The 16805-nt window shown below is 40.2% G+C and overlaps 6 protein-coding genes across 12 annotated transcripts; 3 read left to right on the top strand and 3 right to left on the bottom strand.

Annotated features, from left to right (window-relative positions):
* Positions 1 to 2408: 2408 nt before the first annotated feature.
* Positions 2409 to 4092, top strand: LOC106299985 (ADP-ribosylation factor 2-B). Of its 3 annotated transcripts, XM_013736016.1 has the most exons (7): positions 2467 to 2508; positions 2588 to 2799; positions 2919 to 3080; positions 3162 to 3232; positions 3348 to 3467; positions 3563 to 3681; positions 3757 to 4092. In XM_013736016.1, the coding sequence occupies exons 3-7, from the start codon at positions 2933 to 2935 to the stop codon at positions 3842 to 3844; spliced, it is 546 nt and encodes a 181-aa protein (XP_013591470.1). In that variant the 5' UTR covers positions 2467 to 2508; positions 2588 to 2799; positions 2919 to 2932; the 3' UTR covers positions 3845 to 4092. The 3 variants fall into 3 exon arrangements, with proteins under 3 accessions (XP_013591469.1, XP_013591470.1, XP_013591471.1); XM_013736015.1 differs by lacking the exon at positions 2588 to 2799 and having other exon boundaries at positions 2409 to 2508; XM_013736017.1 differs by lacking the exon at positions 2467 to 2508 and having other exon boundaries at positions 2778 to 2801.
* A 90-nt stretch (positions 4093 to 4182) lies between these two features.
* On the bottom strand, positions 4183 to 6196 carry LOC106299983. Of its 3 annotated transcripts, none has more exons than XM_013736010.1 (6): positions 5826 to 6196; positions 5467 to 5771; positions 5224 to 5367; positions 5016 to 5138; positions 4804 to 4947; positions 4183 to 4732 (listed from the first exon to the last, which is right to left on the bottom strand). In XM_013736010.1, exons 2-6 carry the CDS (start codon positions 5581 to 5583, stop codon positions 4304 to 4306), a joined length of 957 nt encoding a protein of 318 aa, XP_013591464.1. In that variant the 5' UTR covers positions 5584 to 5771; positions 5826 to 6196; the 3' UTR covers positions 4183 to 4303. The 3 variants fall into 3 exon arrangements, with proteins under 3 accessions (XP_013591464.1, XP_013591465.1, XP_013591463.1); XM_013736011.1 differs by having other exon boundaries at positions 5467 to 5604; positions 5959 to 6196; XM_013736009.1 differs by having other exon boundaries at positions 5467 to 5604; positions 5847 to 6195.
* On the top strand, positions 6104 to 7769 carry LOC106298090 (ADP-ribosylation factor 2-B-like). Its single transcript, XM_013734185.1, has 5 exons — positions 6104 to 6256; positions 6827 to 6913; positions 7029 to 7148; positions 7245 to 7363; positions 7439 to 7769. The coding sequence occupies exons 1-5, from the start codon at positions 6104 to 6106 to the stop codon at positions 7524 to 7526; spliced, it is 567 nt and encodes a 188-aa protein (XP_013589639.1). The 3' UTR covers positions 7527 to 7769.
* A 95-nt stretch (positions 7770 to 7864) lies between these two features.
* On the bottom strand, positions 7865 to 9878 carry LOC106299984. Of its 3 annotated transcripts, none has more exons than XM_013736013.1 (6): positions 9508 to 9878; positions 9149 to 9453; positions 8906 to 9049; positions 8698 to 8820; positions 8486 to 8629; positions 7865 to 8414 (listed from the first exon to the last, which is right to left on the bottom strand). In XM_013736013.1, exons 2-6 carry the CDS (start codon positions 9263 to 9265, stop codon positions 7986 to 7988), a joined length of 957 nt encoding a protein of 318 aa, XP_013591467.1. In that variant the 5' UTR covers positions 9266 to 9453; positions 9508 to 9878; the 3' UTR covers positions 7865 to 7985. The 3 variants fall into 3 exon arrangements, with proteins under 3 accessions (XP_013591467.1, XP_013591468.1, XP_013591466.1); XM_013736014.1 differs by having other exon boundaries at positions 9149 to 9286; positions 9641 to 9878; XM_013736012.1 differs by having other exon boundaries at positions 9149 to 9286; positions 9529 to 9877.
* A 1877-nt stretch (positions 9879 to 11755) lies between these two features.
* LOC106300725 (interferon regulatory factor 2-binding protein-like) lies at positions 11756 to 12717 on the top strand. The gene has a single exon (XM_013736930.1). The coding sequence runs from the start codon at positions 11966 to 11968 to the stop codon at positions 12488 to 12490; it is 525 nt and encodes a 174-aa protein (XP_013592384.1). The 5' UTR covers positions 11756 to 11965; the 3' UTR covers positions 12491 to 12717.
* Positions 12718 to 12937: 220 nt separating this feature from the next.
* Positions 12938 to 16207, bottom strand: LOC106300726 (proline-rich receptor-like protein kinase PERK13). Its single transcript, XM_013736931.1, has 8 exons — positions 15207 to 16207; positions 14631 to 15113; positions 14452 to 14538; positions 14290 to 14360; positions 14106 to 14182; positions 13810 to 13957; positions 13563 to 13724; positions 12938 to 13322 (listed from the first exon to the last, which is right to left on the bottom strand). The coding sequence occupies exons 1-8, from the start codon at positions 16180 to 16182 to the stop codon at positions 13065 to 13067; spliced, it is 2262 nt and encodes a 753-aa protein (XP_013592385.1). The 5' UTR covers positions 16183 to 16207; the 3' UTR covers positions 12938 to 13064.
* Between the last annotated feature and the right edge of the window lie 598 nt (positions 16208 to 16805).

Raw genomic sequence — 16805 nt, 5'->3', positions numbered from 1 at the left:
AGAACTAAGATTAAGATCAAAACAATCCGATGAAGGTAAGCCATGAACTTAATAAGTGAACTAGGACAAGAGACAACATATGACTTCCCAAACATACCACTTCTCGATCACCGAAAGGAACCAAGAGAATAGCTGTAGGCCGTTCAGACGAACACTCACCGGAAGGTAGCTCCAAGCGGCTTCAACGGAGGCGGCTGGCAACGGCTCCGGGGCACCACAGGAGGAGGACGCCGATCAAACTAGCCTTCAGCTAACACGGGAGAGAGTGGAAGTGTAAACCCGACAGTCCACCGCTGAAGATGAAGAGCAAGCTCCAGTCAAACGTAGGCGGTACAAACAAGCTCCTCAAACCGGCCACGCGACCACAATATGCGGCAAGAACCATCAAGGGAAGACACAAACGCTTCAACCGGAGATATGCAATAAGGGAACATGAAATACATATAGAGTTGACTTAGAACTCCACAACAACAAGCGGGCAAAGAGGGGATCGAAAACTCCACATTCAGGCAAGGACACCTTCGGAGAGGGTCGTCCTCAAAACCCAACCTTTAGACATCAACCAGCGAGAAGGGAAGCTACAACGATCGCCGAAGCACGTCATGGGGTTGGCTCTCGACCTATAGAAAGAGGTTCTCTGTGACAAGCCTCGAGACCACATGTCACTCAAATCTGAGCTGAGAAGAGAAGCTCTAAACAAACCTTGAAACGAGCTGAGGAAGAAGGCGATTGGAGCGAGACGGAGAGGCTAGGACAGCGTTGGCAGCGACGCGACGCACAATCCCGGCGAGACTCGGGTCTCGAATCTGACCCAGATCCGAGCACAATCGGAGTATCCAAGTCAAATCAAGGCCCCAGAGAGACCCACAACTCGTCGCTTCTCGCCGGAGCTCCAGAGAAGCCAAGGACTCCCGTGGATTCTGTAAGATCTCGAAGAGAAATCCAGAGCATCCGAGCAAGGAGAAGAGAAAAGGCAGGGACCGCAAAGGGTAGAGGCTGGAACGAGAACTCGAAATCGTTGTCCCACGGTGACCGGAGACGGAACGTCACCAACCACCGCGAGAAGCAGGAGAATTGGCGGTGGTTCTAGGGTTTTTGTCGTTGGGGAGGAGAGACTCTCGAGAGAATAGTGCAAATGAACATTTGTGTACTGCTATAAAATTCAGGGTATTAGTTCTCCGAGGAAAAGAACTATCAGAAATAGATACATGAGATTTAAATTGGGCTCTAGACTTTTGCCCGAAAATATAACTAGTTATATTAAATTCGTTTCATCACTACAAAATTCATATATTTTAGTTTAACCAAAAACTATATTAATCTAAACCAGAAATTGTACTAAACGCAATAAAAAAAACTGAATGTAAATCAAACCGAATTCAATTTACTTACGATTCTATGACATAACCGAAAATGCTTTTCTTTTTCCATTTAGTTTTTATTGATGACATTAGAAAGATACACAAGCCCTGTTCGGCACACAGTCGCGGCTACTAGCGTCAACGTCAAAATTTAAAGTGTGCATCTGAAAAGAAAGTTCCAGAGTTTGGACACAGCGATCATTTCAAGCTTTAGATTAGACATGATTTGGAACGCTGGAATTAACAGCATCATCGTTTTCAAAAAAATTCAGTCAACAACCAATCGCTAGCGTCCAAACTCCAACATCGTTGCCGGAAATGTGAAGTCGGTTGCCGTTGTTACTGTGCTTTTTTGTTTTCTGGTCGCTTGATGCAGCGTCTTCGTCCCAAACAGGGCTATAGCTGGAACACTAAACCAACGGATCACTTAAACATTTTCGGAAGCAAAACACAAGGGAATCCAAAACCCAAGTAGATAGGTTTCACACCTGCAACTAAAACTAGGACTAGACATAATATCTACATCCAAAAACTCAATTTGGAACCAATCCGCAAATCAAAATACCAAGTTTAATTAGACCATGTCTAAATATTCCAAAACTATTATTTTCAAAATCTGTAACCAAAACTGAAACCGATCCGTACCGAGAACCAAATGAGTATTATATATACTTATTTATTATAATTATACTTATAATAATAATAATATCTAAATTAAATATATTAGTTATTTTGGGTATTTATGGACATAAATGAATGTTTCGGATACATGATTCCCAAATCAAATTGAATCAATGGTTAACCAATTCTAACCATATTTATTAAGTTGAACGAAAAAGATAACTAAAAAAGAATAAATTGATAATGACATGGCAACTTCATATTTTGGTAGCAGCCATCGCTGACGTATCTATCAGCTTTTGATTAGCTAGACAGCATGAGCCCGTGACGCGAAGACAAAAACAGCTGCACTCGGTCAAGGAAGATTCGAAGGAAGGGGTACTTACGTAACTTTACGTTATTTTTCTCGTTAATCGGCGTGAAAAGCGACGTACAAGCCGGTACCCTTAAAAATTAAATCATCCCACTGATTCTTGTCGTCGCGCATTTAGCGTTTCTCTTAAGCTTCTCTCTCTCTCTCTCAGAGGTACACTTTCCTGATCTGGATCTGTGCTTTCTTTCGCCTTCGCGATTCTTAGACTATTCTGTTTTTTCTTTTTGCGTAGATCTCTGTATGTTATTTGCTGCGGATTCATTTTAATGGTTTGCGAATTGTGAGGATTGATGATTCTCATGATCTATGGATAATGCGATTAGATTTTGATTTATTCTGATACGATCAGTGTGGATCTGTAATCATTTCTGAGTTCTTCTCGTCGTAATTGTTTCTTGAGAGCTGATTTCGTTACGAGAGATCATGCAGATTTCAATTTAGCCTGTGTGTGTTGGATCTACCTGATCTCGTTACCTTTTAATCATTTCGATGTTGATCAGGTTCTTAGAGAATGTGGATGAGGCTTTAATCTCTCTTTCTCCTTCGTTGTGGTTTATATGCAGTTTAAAAGGACAAGATGGGGTTGAGTTTCGCGAAGCTGTTTAGCAGGCTCTTTGCAAAGAAGGAGATGAGGATTCTGATGGTTGGTCTTGATGCTGCTGGTAAGACCACCATTCTCTACAAGCTCAAGCTCGGTGAGATTGTCACCACCATCCCCACTATTGGTAATGCTTCTTCTCACCTCAACAATTGCTTGTTTCTGGTTTTTCAACTGGGTATTGAACTCTAGATTCTATCTTTTGCAGGTTTCAATGTGGAAACTGTGGAGTACAAGAACATCAGTTTCACTGTGTGGGATGTCGGGGGTCAAGACAAGGTCTGATCTCCAGTTATCTGATGATTGTTCGTGTATCTTCTGTAGCTGTAGAACGTTAATCTCTCTTCTACTTTTGAAGAATCTTCTTAACCGAACTTTTTGATTTGGTTCTCAGATCCGTCCCTTGTGGAGGCACTACTTCCAGAACACTCAGGGTCTGATCTTTGTCGTGGACAGCAACGACAGAGACAGAGTTGTTGAGGCTAGAGATGAACTTCACAGGATGCTCAATGAGGTCCATATCTCCTTACGCAGAGTGATTTGTAGTGTAATATTCCGAAAGTCATATACTCACCAACTATGTTCTCGATATTTTTTTTTTTTTGGCAGGATGAGCTGCGTGATGCTGTGTTGCTTGTGTTTGCTAACAAGCAAGATCTTCCAAACGCGATGAACGCCGCTGAAATCACGGATAAGCTTGGCCTTCACTCCCTGCGTCAGCGTCACTGGTAAATAAACCTATCCTAACAATTCTCTGAAAATTAAAACCTTTCTTTTGTTTTTAAATTTATGTCAATCGACAGGTACATTCAGAGCACATGCGCCACTTCAGGTGAAGGGCTGTACGAAGGTCTGGACTGGCTGTCCAACAACATCGCTGGCAAGGCGTAATGAAGTAAAACAGCATCGCATCGGGATGATTCTTCCTGCCGTATGTTGGTAAAGTTTCTGGATGCAAGAGAAAGATTATAAATATTATTTGAACCTTTTTGCTACTGGCTATTATATGAATGTTCTGATTGTGCAAGTATAGATGTGTACCTAAAAACCTTATGAGCCCCTTTAAATAGTTTTCGTGCATTTTGATTTGTTCAAACCTTGGATTGATGATTGAATGTTATTGCTTTCTTGTTACATTATGTACTTCATTTGCAAGCGTGAGCATAATAAGATAAATTCTTTAGTACATACTGAATATTTCTTGTCATTCGTAGTTCGTAGAGTGGCTGTAGAAAAATTTCAACATTCTCCATTAGTGCAAGCGTATACGTATCTGATCCCAAAAGTCATGAACATTTCTATGACCAACCAAAATCATGGACTGGGTTACAGTTTTCCTTAAGAACTGAATCAGCACAAATCTTTTCGACGTCTCCTTGATGTTCTTCTGTGTGCAGCCCATCTCTCCTTTATATCTCCGGGATTCACAATCTGCTGCTCATCCAGCGAGTGACTATCATCCGTTTCGCCGGTTGCCAAACGTTTGCGGATCTTAGCGGTCTCAGCCAACAAGTCATGGATGAGCATCTCTGTTGTCTTGGCCGTGATGCCTCTAAGATACCAAGAAATGGGAGGCGGTGGAACAATCGCCGGCTGTATTAGCTGGTCAAGCGTCACTTTTGATCCGACCCTCCCTTTACCTCCAGTGCACTGCTCATACTCCTCCAGTGTTTTCGGTTTCAGACGATCGCACATATGCTCGTCCACAAACAAAGGCTTAACTTTCCAGTTTCCTTCGAATCTCTTCATGAACCCGCTCTTCACTTGCTTGAATTTCATCTGCAAACACATTTCCTTTTCACAAACCATTCAAGAAAAAGACTCAAAGACTTTTTGTTTAGTGGTCTTACCGAGTGATCTGCTCGGTTTTGATCAACCAAGACATGAACTGAGATCGTTCCAGACCACCAGAGAAATCTCCACAAAGCAGCTTGTTCTACTTCCACCACTTGCCTCAATCCTTCATCCACCACTACTTTCCGCGACAGAACCTCCTGTAAATGTGATCACAGTCAGGCTGGAGCATAACCTCTAATGGAGGAAGAAGGTAAGATAGAAGTACCTTGATATTCTTGAAGACCCTTCTGTTGTCAGGATCAATCACAATGTTGTAGACTGCATCAGGGGGTAAACCAACGTTCACCTCAGCTTTGAGATTGCAAAGCGACCCTTTTGGAATACTCACCTGCCAAGATTAAATTATCTCTGTCATATAACAAGATTCTCTCACTAGCGCTGAAAAGAACCGGCTAGTGAAGTCTATTGATCACCTTAACGACTGGTGGTTGATCAGCCCACGAAGGGTTTCCTCTCCAACTATCTAGCTGCTTCTCCAGGTCCATTTGTATGGAGTTAGATGAGATTTCATTATCTTGCCTCCCATGCTTATCAGCGGTCAAATTCTTCAGCTGGGACTGTGACAAAGAGCGCAAAAAAGCTTCTTTTTTGTCAGCACCTTGAAAGATAAACAACATCACAGGACATTGAAAGCATGTGTGAAACCAAATTATAACCTTAACACGGGCTTGGAGCTTCTGAGAGAGTCCAACGAATCTAGAGAATGCAGGATCAAAAACACTTGAGACAATATTTCTCTTGGTGTCTGAACCAGCATTGTTAGCCTTTCCCATTTATGTCTTGAATATAAGGCACTGGAACAATCAAAAGTTTATCATCATGGGACATGGCTAGAAAAAATCAACTTTGATCGTCAGAACCAACAATAGCACAGACAGAACAGAACATGAGCTCAAGCCAATTCGGACATTAAAAAAAAAACATGAACAAAGAACAGAACATCCTCTTGAGGATGAATAAGTTAATCACGCAATCAAAGTAAAGCTGACGAATTAATATTTTATCTTAATTATAGTAAAAGCAACTTTTATTTTACCCACGACGACGAAGCACTTGACAATCCGTAAAATCACTATCAGATCTGAAGGAGAGAATCAATCTATGAGAGCATTAGACTGAGTTTTTTTGTTTCCTCCGACAATCCTCACCGAGATCGAGAGGATACAGGTCGCGTGATCTTCCCAACAGCGATCGACAAAGCGTAAAAAAAAAGAACAAGCTTCTTCTAGTGGTCCAGTCGTATGGAAGCTTTATGTTTGGTGTTTGGGTCACACAAACCACCATGTGATACACATGGACGAAGAAGATTGCGATGCGACGGTCCTAGAGTGGCAAACCTTGCAGACAAAAGAGACCAGACCATTGAGGAACACGATTGCCACGTGTCGTTTTCTAGCTGGGCTTATCGCGAGAAAAAAAGAAGGTAACGTTGAAAATCTCGCCACGGTGTGACGAACTGCGTGCCGTTTTGCGAATACGTCATCAATGATGAGACTCCTTTGCTCATTCTCTATTTTTCTTTATTTTTAACACCACTTTTCTTATCGAGAAATTCTTTATGACAATAGTTATTTTTAATTTTTTGTCACAAAAATAGTCATCAATAAAAAAAATAACCAAAATAAGTTTTATTAAAATGACAAAAATGTATTTTTATCCTATGGTTAACTAATTTAGACTTATGATTTAGAGTTAAAGGGTGGGATTTTAGGATAAGATTTCAAATTTTTTTAAAAAATAAATAAATATTAAAAATTTCAAAATAAAAAAAAACTATTTTGATCATTTTATTTTTTGAAAATTATTTTTGTGACAAAAATTTTTTAAAAAAAAACTATTTGAGAGAATTGTCTTTTCTTATTTCATCGACTTGGACCAAGTTCTTTCTTCCATTTTCTCAAGAAGGTGTTCATTAATCTAAAGCATTATTAGTTTGTGTATATGCTTAATGTAGATGCTTCTTCTCACCTCAACAATTGCTTGTTTCTGGTTTTTCAACTGGGTATTGAACTCTAGATTCTATCTTTTGCAGGTTTCAATGTGGAAACTGTGGAGTACAAGAACATCAGTTTCACTGTGTGGGATGTCGGGGGTCAAGACAAGGTCTGATCTCCAGTTATCTGATGATTGTTCGTGTATCTTCTGTAGCTGTAGAACGTTAATCTCTCTTCTACTTTTGAAGAATCTTCTTAACCGAACTTTTTGATTTGGTTCTCAGATCCGTCCCTTGTGGAGGCACTACTTCCAGAACACTCAGGGTCTGATCTTTGTCGTGGACAGCAACGACAGAGACAGAGTTGTTGAGGCTAGAGATGAACTTCACAGGATGCTCAATGAGGTCCATATCTCCTTACGCAGAGTGATTTGTAGTGTAATATTCCGAAAGTCATATACTCACCAACTATGTTCTCGATATTTTTTTTTTTTTTGGCAGGATGAGCTGCGTGATGCTGTGTTGCTTGTGTTTGCTAACAAGCAAGATCTTCCAAACGCGATGAACGCCGCTGAAATCACGGATAAGCTTGGCCTTCACTCCCTGCGTCAGCGTCACTGGTAAATAAACCTATCCTAACAATTCTCTGAAAATTAAAACCTTTCTTTTGTTTTTAAATTTATGTCAATCGACAGGTACATTCAGAGCACATGCGCCACTTCAGGTGAAGGGCTGTACGAAGGTCTGGACTGGCTGTCCAACAACATCGCTGGCAAGGCGTAATGAAGTAAAACAGCATCGCATCGGGATGATTCTTCCTGCCGTATGTTGGTAAAGTTTCTGGATGCAAGAGAAAGATTATAAATATTATTTGAACCTTTTTGCTACTGGCTATTATATGAATGTTCTGATTGTGCAAGTATAGATGTGTACCTAAAAACCTTATGAGCCCCTTTAAATAGTTTTCGTGCATTTTGATTTGTTCAAACCTTGGATTGATGATTGAATGTTATTGCTTTCTTGTTACATTATGTACTTCATTTGCAAGCGTGAGCATAATAAGATAAATTCTTTAGTACATACTGAATATTTCTTGTCATTCGTAGTTCGTAGAGTGGCTGTAGAAAAATTTCAACATTCTCCATTAGTGCAAGCGTATACGTATCTGATCCCAAAAGTCATGAACATTTCTATGACCAACCAAAATCATGGACTGGGTTACAGTTTTCCTTAAGAACTGAATCAGCACAAATCTTTTCGACGTCTCCTTGATGTTCTTCTGTGTGCAGCCCATCTCTCCTTTATATCTCCGGGATTCACAATCTGCTGCTCATCCAGCGAGTGACTATCATCCGTTTCGCCGGTTGCCAAACGTTTGCGGATCTTAGCGGTCTCAGCCAACAAGTCATGGATGAGCATCTCTGTTGTCTTGGCCGTGATGCCTCTAAGATACCAAGAAATGGGAGGCGGTGGAACAATCGCCGGCTGTATTAGCTGGTCAAGCGTCACTTTTGATCCGACCCTCCCTTTACCTCCAGTGCACTGCTCATACTCCTCCAGTGTTTTCGGTTTCAGACGATCGCACATATGCTCGTCCACAAACAAAGGCTTAACTTTCCAGTTTCCTTCGAATCTCTTCATGAACCCGCTCTTCACTTGCTTGAATTTCATCTGCAAACACATTTCCTTTTCACAAACCATTCAAGAAAAAGACTCAAAGACTTTTTGTTTAGTGGTCTTACCGAGTGATCTGCTCGGTTTTGATCAACCAAGACATGAACTGAGATCGTTCCAGACCACCAGAGAAATCTCCACAAAGCAGCTTGTTCTACTTCCACCACTTGCCTCAATCCTTCATCCACCACTACTTTCCGCGACAGAACCTCCTGTAAATGTGATCACAGTCAGGCTGGAGCATAACCTCTAATGGAGGAAGAAGGTAAGATAGAAGTACCTTGATATTCTTGAAGACCCTTCTGTTGTCAGGATCAATCACAATGTTGTAGACTGCATCAGGGGGTAAACCAACGTTCACCTCAGCTTTGAGATTGCAAAGCGACCCTTTTGGAATACTCACCTGCCAAGATTAAATTATCTCTGTCATATAACAAGATTCTCTCACTAGCGCTGAAAAGAACCGGCTAGTGAAGTCTATTGATCACCTTAACGACTGGTGGTTGATCAGCCCACGAAGGGTTTCCTCTCCAACTATCTAGCTGCTTCTCCAGGTCCATTTGTATGGAGTTAGATGAGATTTCATTATCTTGCCTCCCATGCTTATCAGCGGTCAAATTCTTCAGCTGGGACTGTGACAAAGAGCGCAAAAAAGCTTCTTTTTTGTCAGCACCTTGAAAGATAAACAACATCACAGGACATTGAAAGCATGTGTGAAACCAAATTATAACCTTAACACGGGCTTGGAGCTTCTGAGAGAGTCCAACGAATCTAGAGAATGCAGGATCAAAAACACTTGAGACAATATTTCTCTTGGTGTCTGAACCAGCATTGTTAGCCTTTCCCATTTATGTCTTGAATATAAGGCACTGGAACAATCAAAAGTTTATCATCATGGGACATGGCTAGAAAAAATCAACTTTGATCGTCAGAACCAACAATAGCACAGACAGAACAGAACATGAGCTCAAGCCAATTCGGACATTAAAAAAAAAACATGAACAAAGAACAGAACATCCTCTTGAGGATGAATAAGTTAATCACGCAATCAAAGTAAAGCTGACGAATTAATATTTTATCTTAATTATAGTAAAAGCAACTTTTATTTTACCCACGACGACGAAGCACTTGACAATCCGTAAAATCACTATCAGATCTGAAGGAGAGAATCAATCTATGAGAGCATTAGACTGAGTTTTTTTGTTTCCTCCGACAATCCTCACCGAGATCGAGAGGATACAGGTCGCGTGATCTTCCCAACAGCGATCGACAAAGCGTAAAAAAAAAGAACAAGCTTCTTCTAGTGGTCCAGTCGTATGGAAGCTTTATGTTTGGTGTTTGGGTCACACAAACCACCATGTGATACACATGGACGAAGAAGATTGCGATGCGACGGTCCTAGAGTGGCAAACCTTGCAGACAAAAGAGACCAGACCATTGAGGAACACGATTGCCACGTGTCGTTTTCTAGCTGGGCTTATCGCGAGAAAAAAAGAAGGTAACGTTGAAAATCTCGCCACGGTGTGACGAACTGCGTGCCGTTTTGCGAATACGTCATCAATGATGAGACTCCTTTGCTCATTCTCTATTTTTCTTTATTTTTAACACCACTTTTCTTATCGAGAAATTCTTTATGACAATAGTTATTTTTAATTTTTTGTCACAAAAATAGTCATCAATAAAAAAAATAACCAAAATAAGTTTTATTAAAATGACAAAAATGTATTTTTATCCTATGGTTAACTAATTTAGACTTATGATTTAGAGTTAAAGGGTGGGATTTTAGGATAAGATTTCAAATTTTTTTAAAAAATAAATAAATATTAAAAATTTCAAAATAAAAAAAAACTATTTTGATCATTTTATTTTTTGAAAATTATTTTTGTGACAAAAATTTTTTAAAAAAAAACTATTTGAGAGAATTGTCTTTTCTTATTTCATCGACTTGGACCAAGTTCTTTCTTCCATTTTCTCAAGAAGGTGTTCATTAATCTAAAGCATTATTAGTTTGTGTATATGCTTAATGTAGAGACTACAGAGTTAAACCGTATAGAAAGGGAAATAAAATTTACAAAACACATAAAATCTCTAATAAATTTTCAATAACAATTCATATTGGTAAAGAATAAAGAAATTCAACAATAACTATTAAAGATGTATGCCGTTTCGGCGAAAACATCATCACTGAGTAGTGATGGCTCCTTTGCTCTATGCATATGGTGAACGAAATTACTTTACTTTTGGACATAACTTATCTTATTTCACTAACTTGGACCAAATTGTTTTTTCATTTTCTCAAAAAAGTATTAATGATTCAGAAACATTATATTGGCTTCTTTTTGTATATGCTCAATGTACAGAACAAATATTAAGCAAAGAAGGGAAACAAAAGTAAAAGTAGACAATTTATCTGACAAAAATTCAGTAACAAACAAAATGTTCCTGCTAGTGAATAACTAGAATGAGATAATAAGTCCAGCTGCGTAAGTGACCCATTACAATGAGTCCTTACATGGATTTGGTCCATCAAGAAATTTTGGACTTATCTGCAGTTATCATGCAAGGAATATTTTTCTTTCTTTGTAAAAATAGAACAGCAAAAAAAGAATCAAAATTCAAAATCTAAAGGTGATCACATTAGGCCATTGTGATTGATAAGAATATGACATTGTGAACGCTTCAACTTTCAACATTATCTGAGGAAGAAAAGGACATTCAAGGAGACAAAAAGTTTGAAAATAATATGAAAAAGGAAAAGATGAAAACAGATATTTGCGTGAAAGAACTCAAAATGTGTTTTACACTAATCCCTATGTTGAATACATTCCAATTACATCCTCTCTTGTGGAACCCCACTCTAAACCTACAAAACTAAAGTAAATAAATGCTATTAGACATCCACAAGAAAAGTGACCTCTTAATACTAAAGTAGACTTGATGGTGTAAAGTATTTTATGCAAGATTAGTGGATCCATATTCCTCTTTTATTTGAAAATAAAAAAAAATCTGATGATTTCACTCCTGATATTGAGGCCAACTTTATAAAAATCAAAAATTATTTTGGTAAAGAATACACAAGATACATACAAGCACTAGGGGATTGAAAATTTGAGACTGAAAAATAGTGAAAGAGGTGATGATTGGTAAAGCAGCATGCCCACTCATCGTATCTTTATTTGATATCTTTATTGGAAACAATGAGTTGTGCGTTTCATCTAAAAAATACTTAACCAAATTCTCACTTTCTCTTCTAACAAAGCAATCAGAAAATGTTCGAAAGTGCATCTCTTTAAATAAATTCACATTGTTGATGACAAACAATAAAAAACAAACCCACATTACTTTTTTATTAAAGCAATATGTAACTTTATTTCAAGAAGAAAGACCATGCCTTGCATAAACTTTATTTATGGAGAATGATGTTAGTACTATTAATACATTGGCCACATTTCAGATGGAAATGACATAAATTGTAGTGCTCTTCAACATCACCGAGCTCCCAAAATCTCACAATCAAAACCAAGCCCACCAACAACAACAACAAAAAAATGGAAGACCAACAACAGCAGCAGCCACAACAGCAGCAGCAGCAGCAACAACAACAACAGTTCCAGCAACCTCTGGTTGTGTATCCTTCTTCTTCTTCTTCAACACCTTCCTCTTATGCGCCACCTTCGTCATCTGGTTCAAGTGGCTCATTTGGTACAGCTTTCATAGTTATAGCTGCCATCCTTATCTTAGCAGCACTGGCTTGTGTGTTTGGAAGGATATGCAACCGCGGTCGCAAAGAACACAAAAACAAAAACAAACCCTCAAAGCATGAGAAGCCCTCGTCAAAGAAGAGCCGTGAGATCAGACCTGTGGAACGTGAGCCAAGAGAGAGAGGTGATGATTTGGAGTTTGGGTTTGATATAAAGCGTCCTGGTCCAATGAGCAAACCTTCTGGTCCTATGAGCAAACCATCTGGTCGAAACGGAGGAGACATTGAGTTTGGGTTTGATAACAAGAGAGGAGGAGGAGGAGGAAAGAAAGGACCACCTCCAGCTGTTAAACATGGAGTAAGGTTCCAGTGACCGGCTAAATGGAGGTTGGCTTCAGACACGGTGGTTCGGGCTTCAAGCACCGGTCAGGGAGAATGATCTAAATAAGACAAGAGACTTACTCAAGCTTGTTTAGTTTTATCCTTTTCTTATTTTTTTCTGTTTGTAGTGTTTCTTGTTTTGGGTCTATTGGTTTTGTTTCATATAAGTATGGAACTTTGGATATTAAGTTATATATGAAATCAAGATGATAAGTAACATATAGCAGGGTCTGTAAAAGATGTTACATATCAGAAGATGAAATTCTTCATTATCCTCATCACACTTAAACAAAAATCTGAAACCAAACACAGATAAACAAAAAGCAAACAAGATTCAAATCACTCTTTCAGAACTTCTATGAGTTATTTTTCTTTCTTTTTCTTTTTGCTTTTTCTTGTTCTAATCCTATTATAAGTTTTTTTTGAGGCAAATGGCCATTATGGAGCAAAACCAAAAGGTGGCTATGCAAGAAAATGCACCTCACACAAAAATACAAAGAGCATTAATGATGTTCAGAGAGCTCAAGCATTAGTGAAGAGGTATAATAACTTCACCTATGTTTCAATCAGAACTGCCTGTTATTGAAGTTTCGGTTCTCAGATTCGTTCCTCGTGAACTCAGTAGAAGCTCCATGGGATCCTCTACTTGAGCTTCGGACAGAGTAGTCTCCAGAATCTGAGCTGTCATCAAAACCAAACGCCATTTTCCTGAACTTCATGGCGTCTGAGTTATACTGACCAGAGTCATTAGAACTGGTTTGTCCCACTTTGCTTCCGTTGCTGATGTCTCCCATGTCTCCTTCACTGTCCAGTGCTCTCACAACCTTATTCAAACCAAGTTTTGTTTCAGAAGATAAGTTTTCAAGCTTGACCAACTAAGATGTACATTGTAGCTATGTAGGTGAAATTTGATTAGTCAATATTATTGCTACTAATATGGATTTTCAGAGTTAACTAATAAGAGAGTGAGTCATAGTCATATTAAGTTTCTTCATTTTATGGATTTGAATAGAGTTTATGTCTATTCATAAGGAGGTTATTGGAAAGTGTAATAAGAAAGTTACCTGAGCCATGCGTGGACGTTTTGGACCGGAATGCCTAATACATGCAGCAGCCGTTTCAATCATTCTAAAAACTTCATTTTCAGCATAATGATTTTGGAGCCGTCTATCAACCAAATCGCTGAAATCGCCAGTCTCAATGGCTTTGTGAAGCAGCGGACGAGCCTGTGAGTTTATGGATTATGTCTTTTTAAGTAACTATAGACAACCATATACAACAGGAGTGTTTGCAGACTAGTATTTTACTTACCCATTCGACCAAACTCTCTTCTCCTAGAGGCTGGTACTGGTCGACTGGTTTGCGTCCAGTTACAAGCTCTAAGAGAACAACCCCAAATGAGAAAACATCTGATCTATCCGTCAGTTTCCCGCTTTGTGCATATTCTGGTGCCAAGTACCTGAAAAACAAAACGCAATAATTTAGAGGCTCATCTACTTTTCAATAACTTAAATATTTTGGCAAGAAAACATTTTAGCCTTCTAACATTTCTATTTTAGAGATTCAAGCACCTAATACTACAAAGACTATTCTTCACAAATGCTTACCCAAATGTTCCCATAACGCGAGTTGATACATGGGTTTGTGTTGAATCATTGAGTTTGGCAAGTCCAAAGTCAGCAACCTAAACATCAAATAAGCAGAAAATTAAGAAGCACATCAAGTCTCATAACTACAACTCTATAGTTAAACAGCAGAAGTGTTAAAATAAAGGAGGGTTGTCTTTATTGCCTGAGCTTCAAAGTCATCGTCCAGCAGGATGTTTGCTGACTTTATGTCCCTGTGAATGATTTTTGGGTGACCTGCAAAACAAAACATAGAGATATATTCAGCTTCCCTTTGTGCTTTTAAATGCCTAAGCATCGCTTTCACACGCATATAAAAAGGACTTACAGTCTTCGTGCAAATACGCCAATCCTTTGGCAGAACCTATAGCGATACGGACTCTCTTAGCCCATTCTAGGACTGGCCTTCCTTTCCCTGTCAAGAAATACAACTCCATGTAAGTAATTTAAAAGTAACAACATGTCAGCTAACACACATAATGAAGAAAATGCTAAATGAATCCTCACCATGCAAATGATGCTCCAAAGTCTGGTTAGGAACATACTCATAAATAAGCAGCCTCTCAACATCCGAAATGCAGTAACCAACCAGAGAAACCAAATGACGATGGTGAACACGGCTAATGATCTCAACCTCTGCTTTAAACTCACGGTCACCTTGTCCACTACCAACCTTAAGCTGCTTCACAGCAACTAGTTTTCCATCGTTTAGTTTACCTTTGTAGACACAACCAAACCCACCTTCACCGAGTATGTTTCGCTGAGCGAATCCTTCGGTTATGTCCATTAGCTCTTCATAAGTGAAATGCGTTTGGCCACTTCCCATCACGGCTGAATCAGGTGGGTAACCTCTTTGGCTCCCTCTTTGGCTACCAAAGCTGGTTCTGGTGTTGTCGGACTGTTGTTGTGTGTTGTAAGACTGTTGTTGTGTGTTGTAACCGCCAGGAACAGAGTATCCCTTTGTTGTGTTCTGTCCGTGTAACAAACCATCTATACATGGTTTTTAAAAAGGGTTAAAGATTTGTGTTATTTTAAGACAGAACATGAAGATGAGAGATTAATCAAGAATTTTTTTTTTTTTACCTGATTGGATGGAGAAGTTTGGAGGAGGCATGTATTGTGAGTCACTGTACGCATCAACGTTTCTCTTTTTCTTTCTTCTGACAAAGAACAAGACGGCGACTACGGCGATGATTGCAAACCCGGCTACTGCCATTCCGGCCATAGTCTTCCCTTGATAGCCATTGTCATTGCCGTTTGGAGGCGGCGGCGGGAAGCTGGAGACTCCGGTAGAGGGAGATTTGAGAGGTCCGCCTGCGGCGGTGGACTTGGGCGGTAGTGCGTGAGGTGCGTTGAGCGGTGGCGGCGCGTTTGAAGGAGATTTGGTGGGTGCTCCAGGTGGTGGTGGTGATGGTGATTTTTTCTTCTTCTTGGGTGCTGACTTCGGTGAAGACGCAGGAGGAGGAGACGATTTTTCCGAAGGCGGAGAAGACGATTTCTCCGGAGGCGGAGGAAACGATTTCTCTGAAGGCGGAGGAGATGATTTTTCCGATGGCGGAGGAGACGATTTCTCTGAAGACGGAGGAGATGATTTCTCCGGCGGTGGCTGAGGAGGAGAGCTGTCTTCTTCATTTGGTGGAGGCGGTGGTGATTCAGATTCCTCCGGAGGAGGAGGAGGTGGAGGAGAGTTAGTGGGCTCCGGTGGTGGTGAACCGGAGTCTACAGGTGTGGGGTCAGCTGGAGGTGGAGCATCCGGGGGAGGAGGGGGTGGGGAATCAGGCGGGGGCTGGGATACCGGAGGAGGAGTCGCCGGCGGCGGAGATGACGAATCAGGCGGCGGAGTTGAAACAGCCGGTGGACTAGGTGGTGGTGCTGAATCAGCTGGTGGAGGAGCAGAACCACCGGTGGAGTTATCAGGTGGCGGAGTTGAATCAGCGGGGGGACTAGGAGGTGGTGCTGAATCGGTTGGGGGAGGAGCAGAGCCACCGGTGGAGTTATCCGGGGGCGGAGCGGAATCCGAAGAAGGTGTTGGTGGGGAAGAACTGGGCGAGTCAGACATTTTCTTCCCCAGAAACAACACTCAAATCCAGAAGGTCCTTAGTGAAACCGATCAACTTGATAAAAAAGAACTCTACAGATTACAAAAGAATTATATTACAGTCTGCAACTGGAAATAACTAATTAAAAATCTGAAACAGAAGACTCAAATTAACTAATTATTTTTTTCTAGTTAAGGTTTATAAAGCGAGGACCTGGACATAAGCTGGACAGAGAGAGGAGATATGCGTTCCATTACAGAAGTATGTCAAATGCAAATTAAAAAAAAAAAAACATGATAATGGAGGTCCTCTCTCTCTCTGTCCTTGTTTCGTTTTCCCGGGAAAATATAAAAAGAATATCGGAGGTAAGAGGTCGCCATGATCGTTCTTATTTTTGAATTTTCTAAGTGACTGAGAGTTGGAGTCACGTCGTGTACCGTTTGATCCGAGACGACGACTCTCTTTTTTCTTTACTATTTGTTTCTCCCCTAGAATTCATACCCGCGCAAATTTAACGGATTCTCTTTTAAATCTTTTCCAACCCGACTCGTGTAACCCGTTTGAATTCTTCCACGTCGGATTGCTAGGAGAGAGGGAAGAGATGACGTGTTTCCCCTCTTTCTATTACACAGGTTATTAGAGT

This window comes from Brassica oleracea, chromosome C6 (genome assembly GCF_000695525.1).
Source record: "Brassica oleracea var. oleracea cultivar TO1000 chromosome C6, BOL, whole genome shotgun sequence".
Classification (NCBI taxonomy): domain Eukaryota; kingdom Viridiplantae; phylum Streptophyta; class Magnoliopsida; order Brassicales; family Brassicaceae; genus Brassica; species Brassica oleracea.
Note: the sequence above shows the minus strand (reverse complement) of the source record. Positions and strands in the feature narration are given on the sequence as shown.

What these genes read in the sequence shown, in the direction of transcription:
- LOC106299985 (XM_013736015.1), top strand. Translation starts at nt 2,933, where the DNA reads ATGGGGTTGAGTTTCGCGAAGCTGTTTAGCAGGCTCTTTGCAAAGAAG. An exon ending in ATGTCGGGGGTCAAGACAAG is followed by an intron (nt 3,233 to 3,347) that starts GTCTGATCTCCA and finishes TTTGGTTCTCAG; the next exon opens with ATCCGTCCCTTGTGGAGGCA. An exon ending in TCCCTGCGTCAGCGTCACTG is followed by an intron (nt 3,682 to 3,756) that starts GTAAATAAACCT and finishes GTCAATCGACAG; the next exon opens with GTACATTCAGAGCACATGCG.
- LOC106299983 (XM_013736010.1), bottom strand. Translation starts at nt 5,583, where the DNA reads ATGGGAAAGGCTAACAATGCTGGTTCAGACACCAAGAGAAATATTGTC. An exon ending in AGCTCCAAGCCCGTGTTAAG is followed by an intron (nt 5,368 to 5,466) that starts GTTATAATTTGG and finishes TCTTTGTCACAG; the next exon opens with TCCCAGCTGAAGAATTTGAC. An exon ending in ATCAACCACCAGTCGTTAAG is followed by an intron (nt 5,139 to 5,223) that starts GTGATCAATAGA and finishes TAATCTTGGCAG; the next exon opens with GTGAGTATTCCAAAAGGGTC.
- LOC106298090 (XM_013734185.1), top strand. Translation starts at nt 6,104, where the DNA reads ATGGACGAAGAAGATTGCGATGCGACGGTCCTAGAGTGGCAAACCTTG. An exon ending in ATGTCGGGGGTCAAGACAAG is followed by an intron (nt 6,914 to 7,028) that starts GTCTGATCTCCA and finishes TTTGGTTCTCAG; the next exon opens with ATCCGTCCCTTGTGGAGGCA. An exon ending in TCCCTGCGTCAGCGTCACTG is followed by an intron (nt 7,364 to 7,438) that starts GTAAATAAACCT and finishes GTCAATCGACAG; the next exon opens with GTACATTCAGAGCACATGCG.
- LOC106299984 (XM_013736013.1), bottom strand. Translation starts at nt 9,265, where the DNA reads ATGGGAAAGGCTAACAATGCTGGTTCAGACACCAAGAGAAATATTGTC. An exon ending in GGGTCTTCAAGAATATCAAG is followed by an intron (nt 8,630 to 8,697) that starts GTACTTCTATCT and finishes TCACATTTACAG; the next exon opens with GAGGTTCTGTCGCGGAAAGT. An exon ending in AAAACCGAGCAGATCACTCG is followed by an intron (nt 8,415 to 8,485) that starts GTAAGACCACTA and finishes ATGTGTTTGCAG; the next exon opens with ATGAAATTCAAGCAAGTGAA.
- LOC106300725 (XM_013736930.1), top strand. Translation starts at nt 11,966, where the DNA reads ATGGAAGACCAACAACAGCAGCAGCCACAACAGCAGCAGCAGCAGCAA.
- LOC106300726 (XM_013736931.1), bottom strand. Translation starts at nt 16,182, where the DNA reads ATGTCTGACTCGCCCAGTTCTTCCCCACCAACACCTTCTTCGGATTCC. An exon ending in TTTGGAGCATCATTTGCATG is followed by an intron (nt 14,539 to 14,630) that starts GTGAGGATTCAT and finishes ATTTCTTGACAG; the next exon opens with GGAAAGGAAGGCCAGTCCTA. An exon ending in ACGATGACTTTGAAGCTCAG is followed by an intron (nt 14,183 to 14,289) that starts GCAATAAAGACA and finishes TTTGATGTTTAG; the next exon opens with GTTGCTGACTTTGGACTTGC.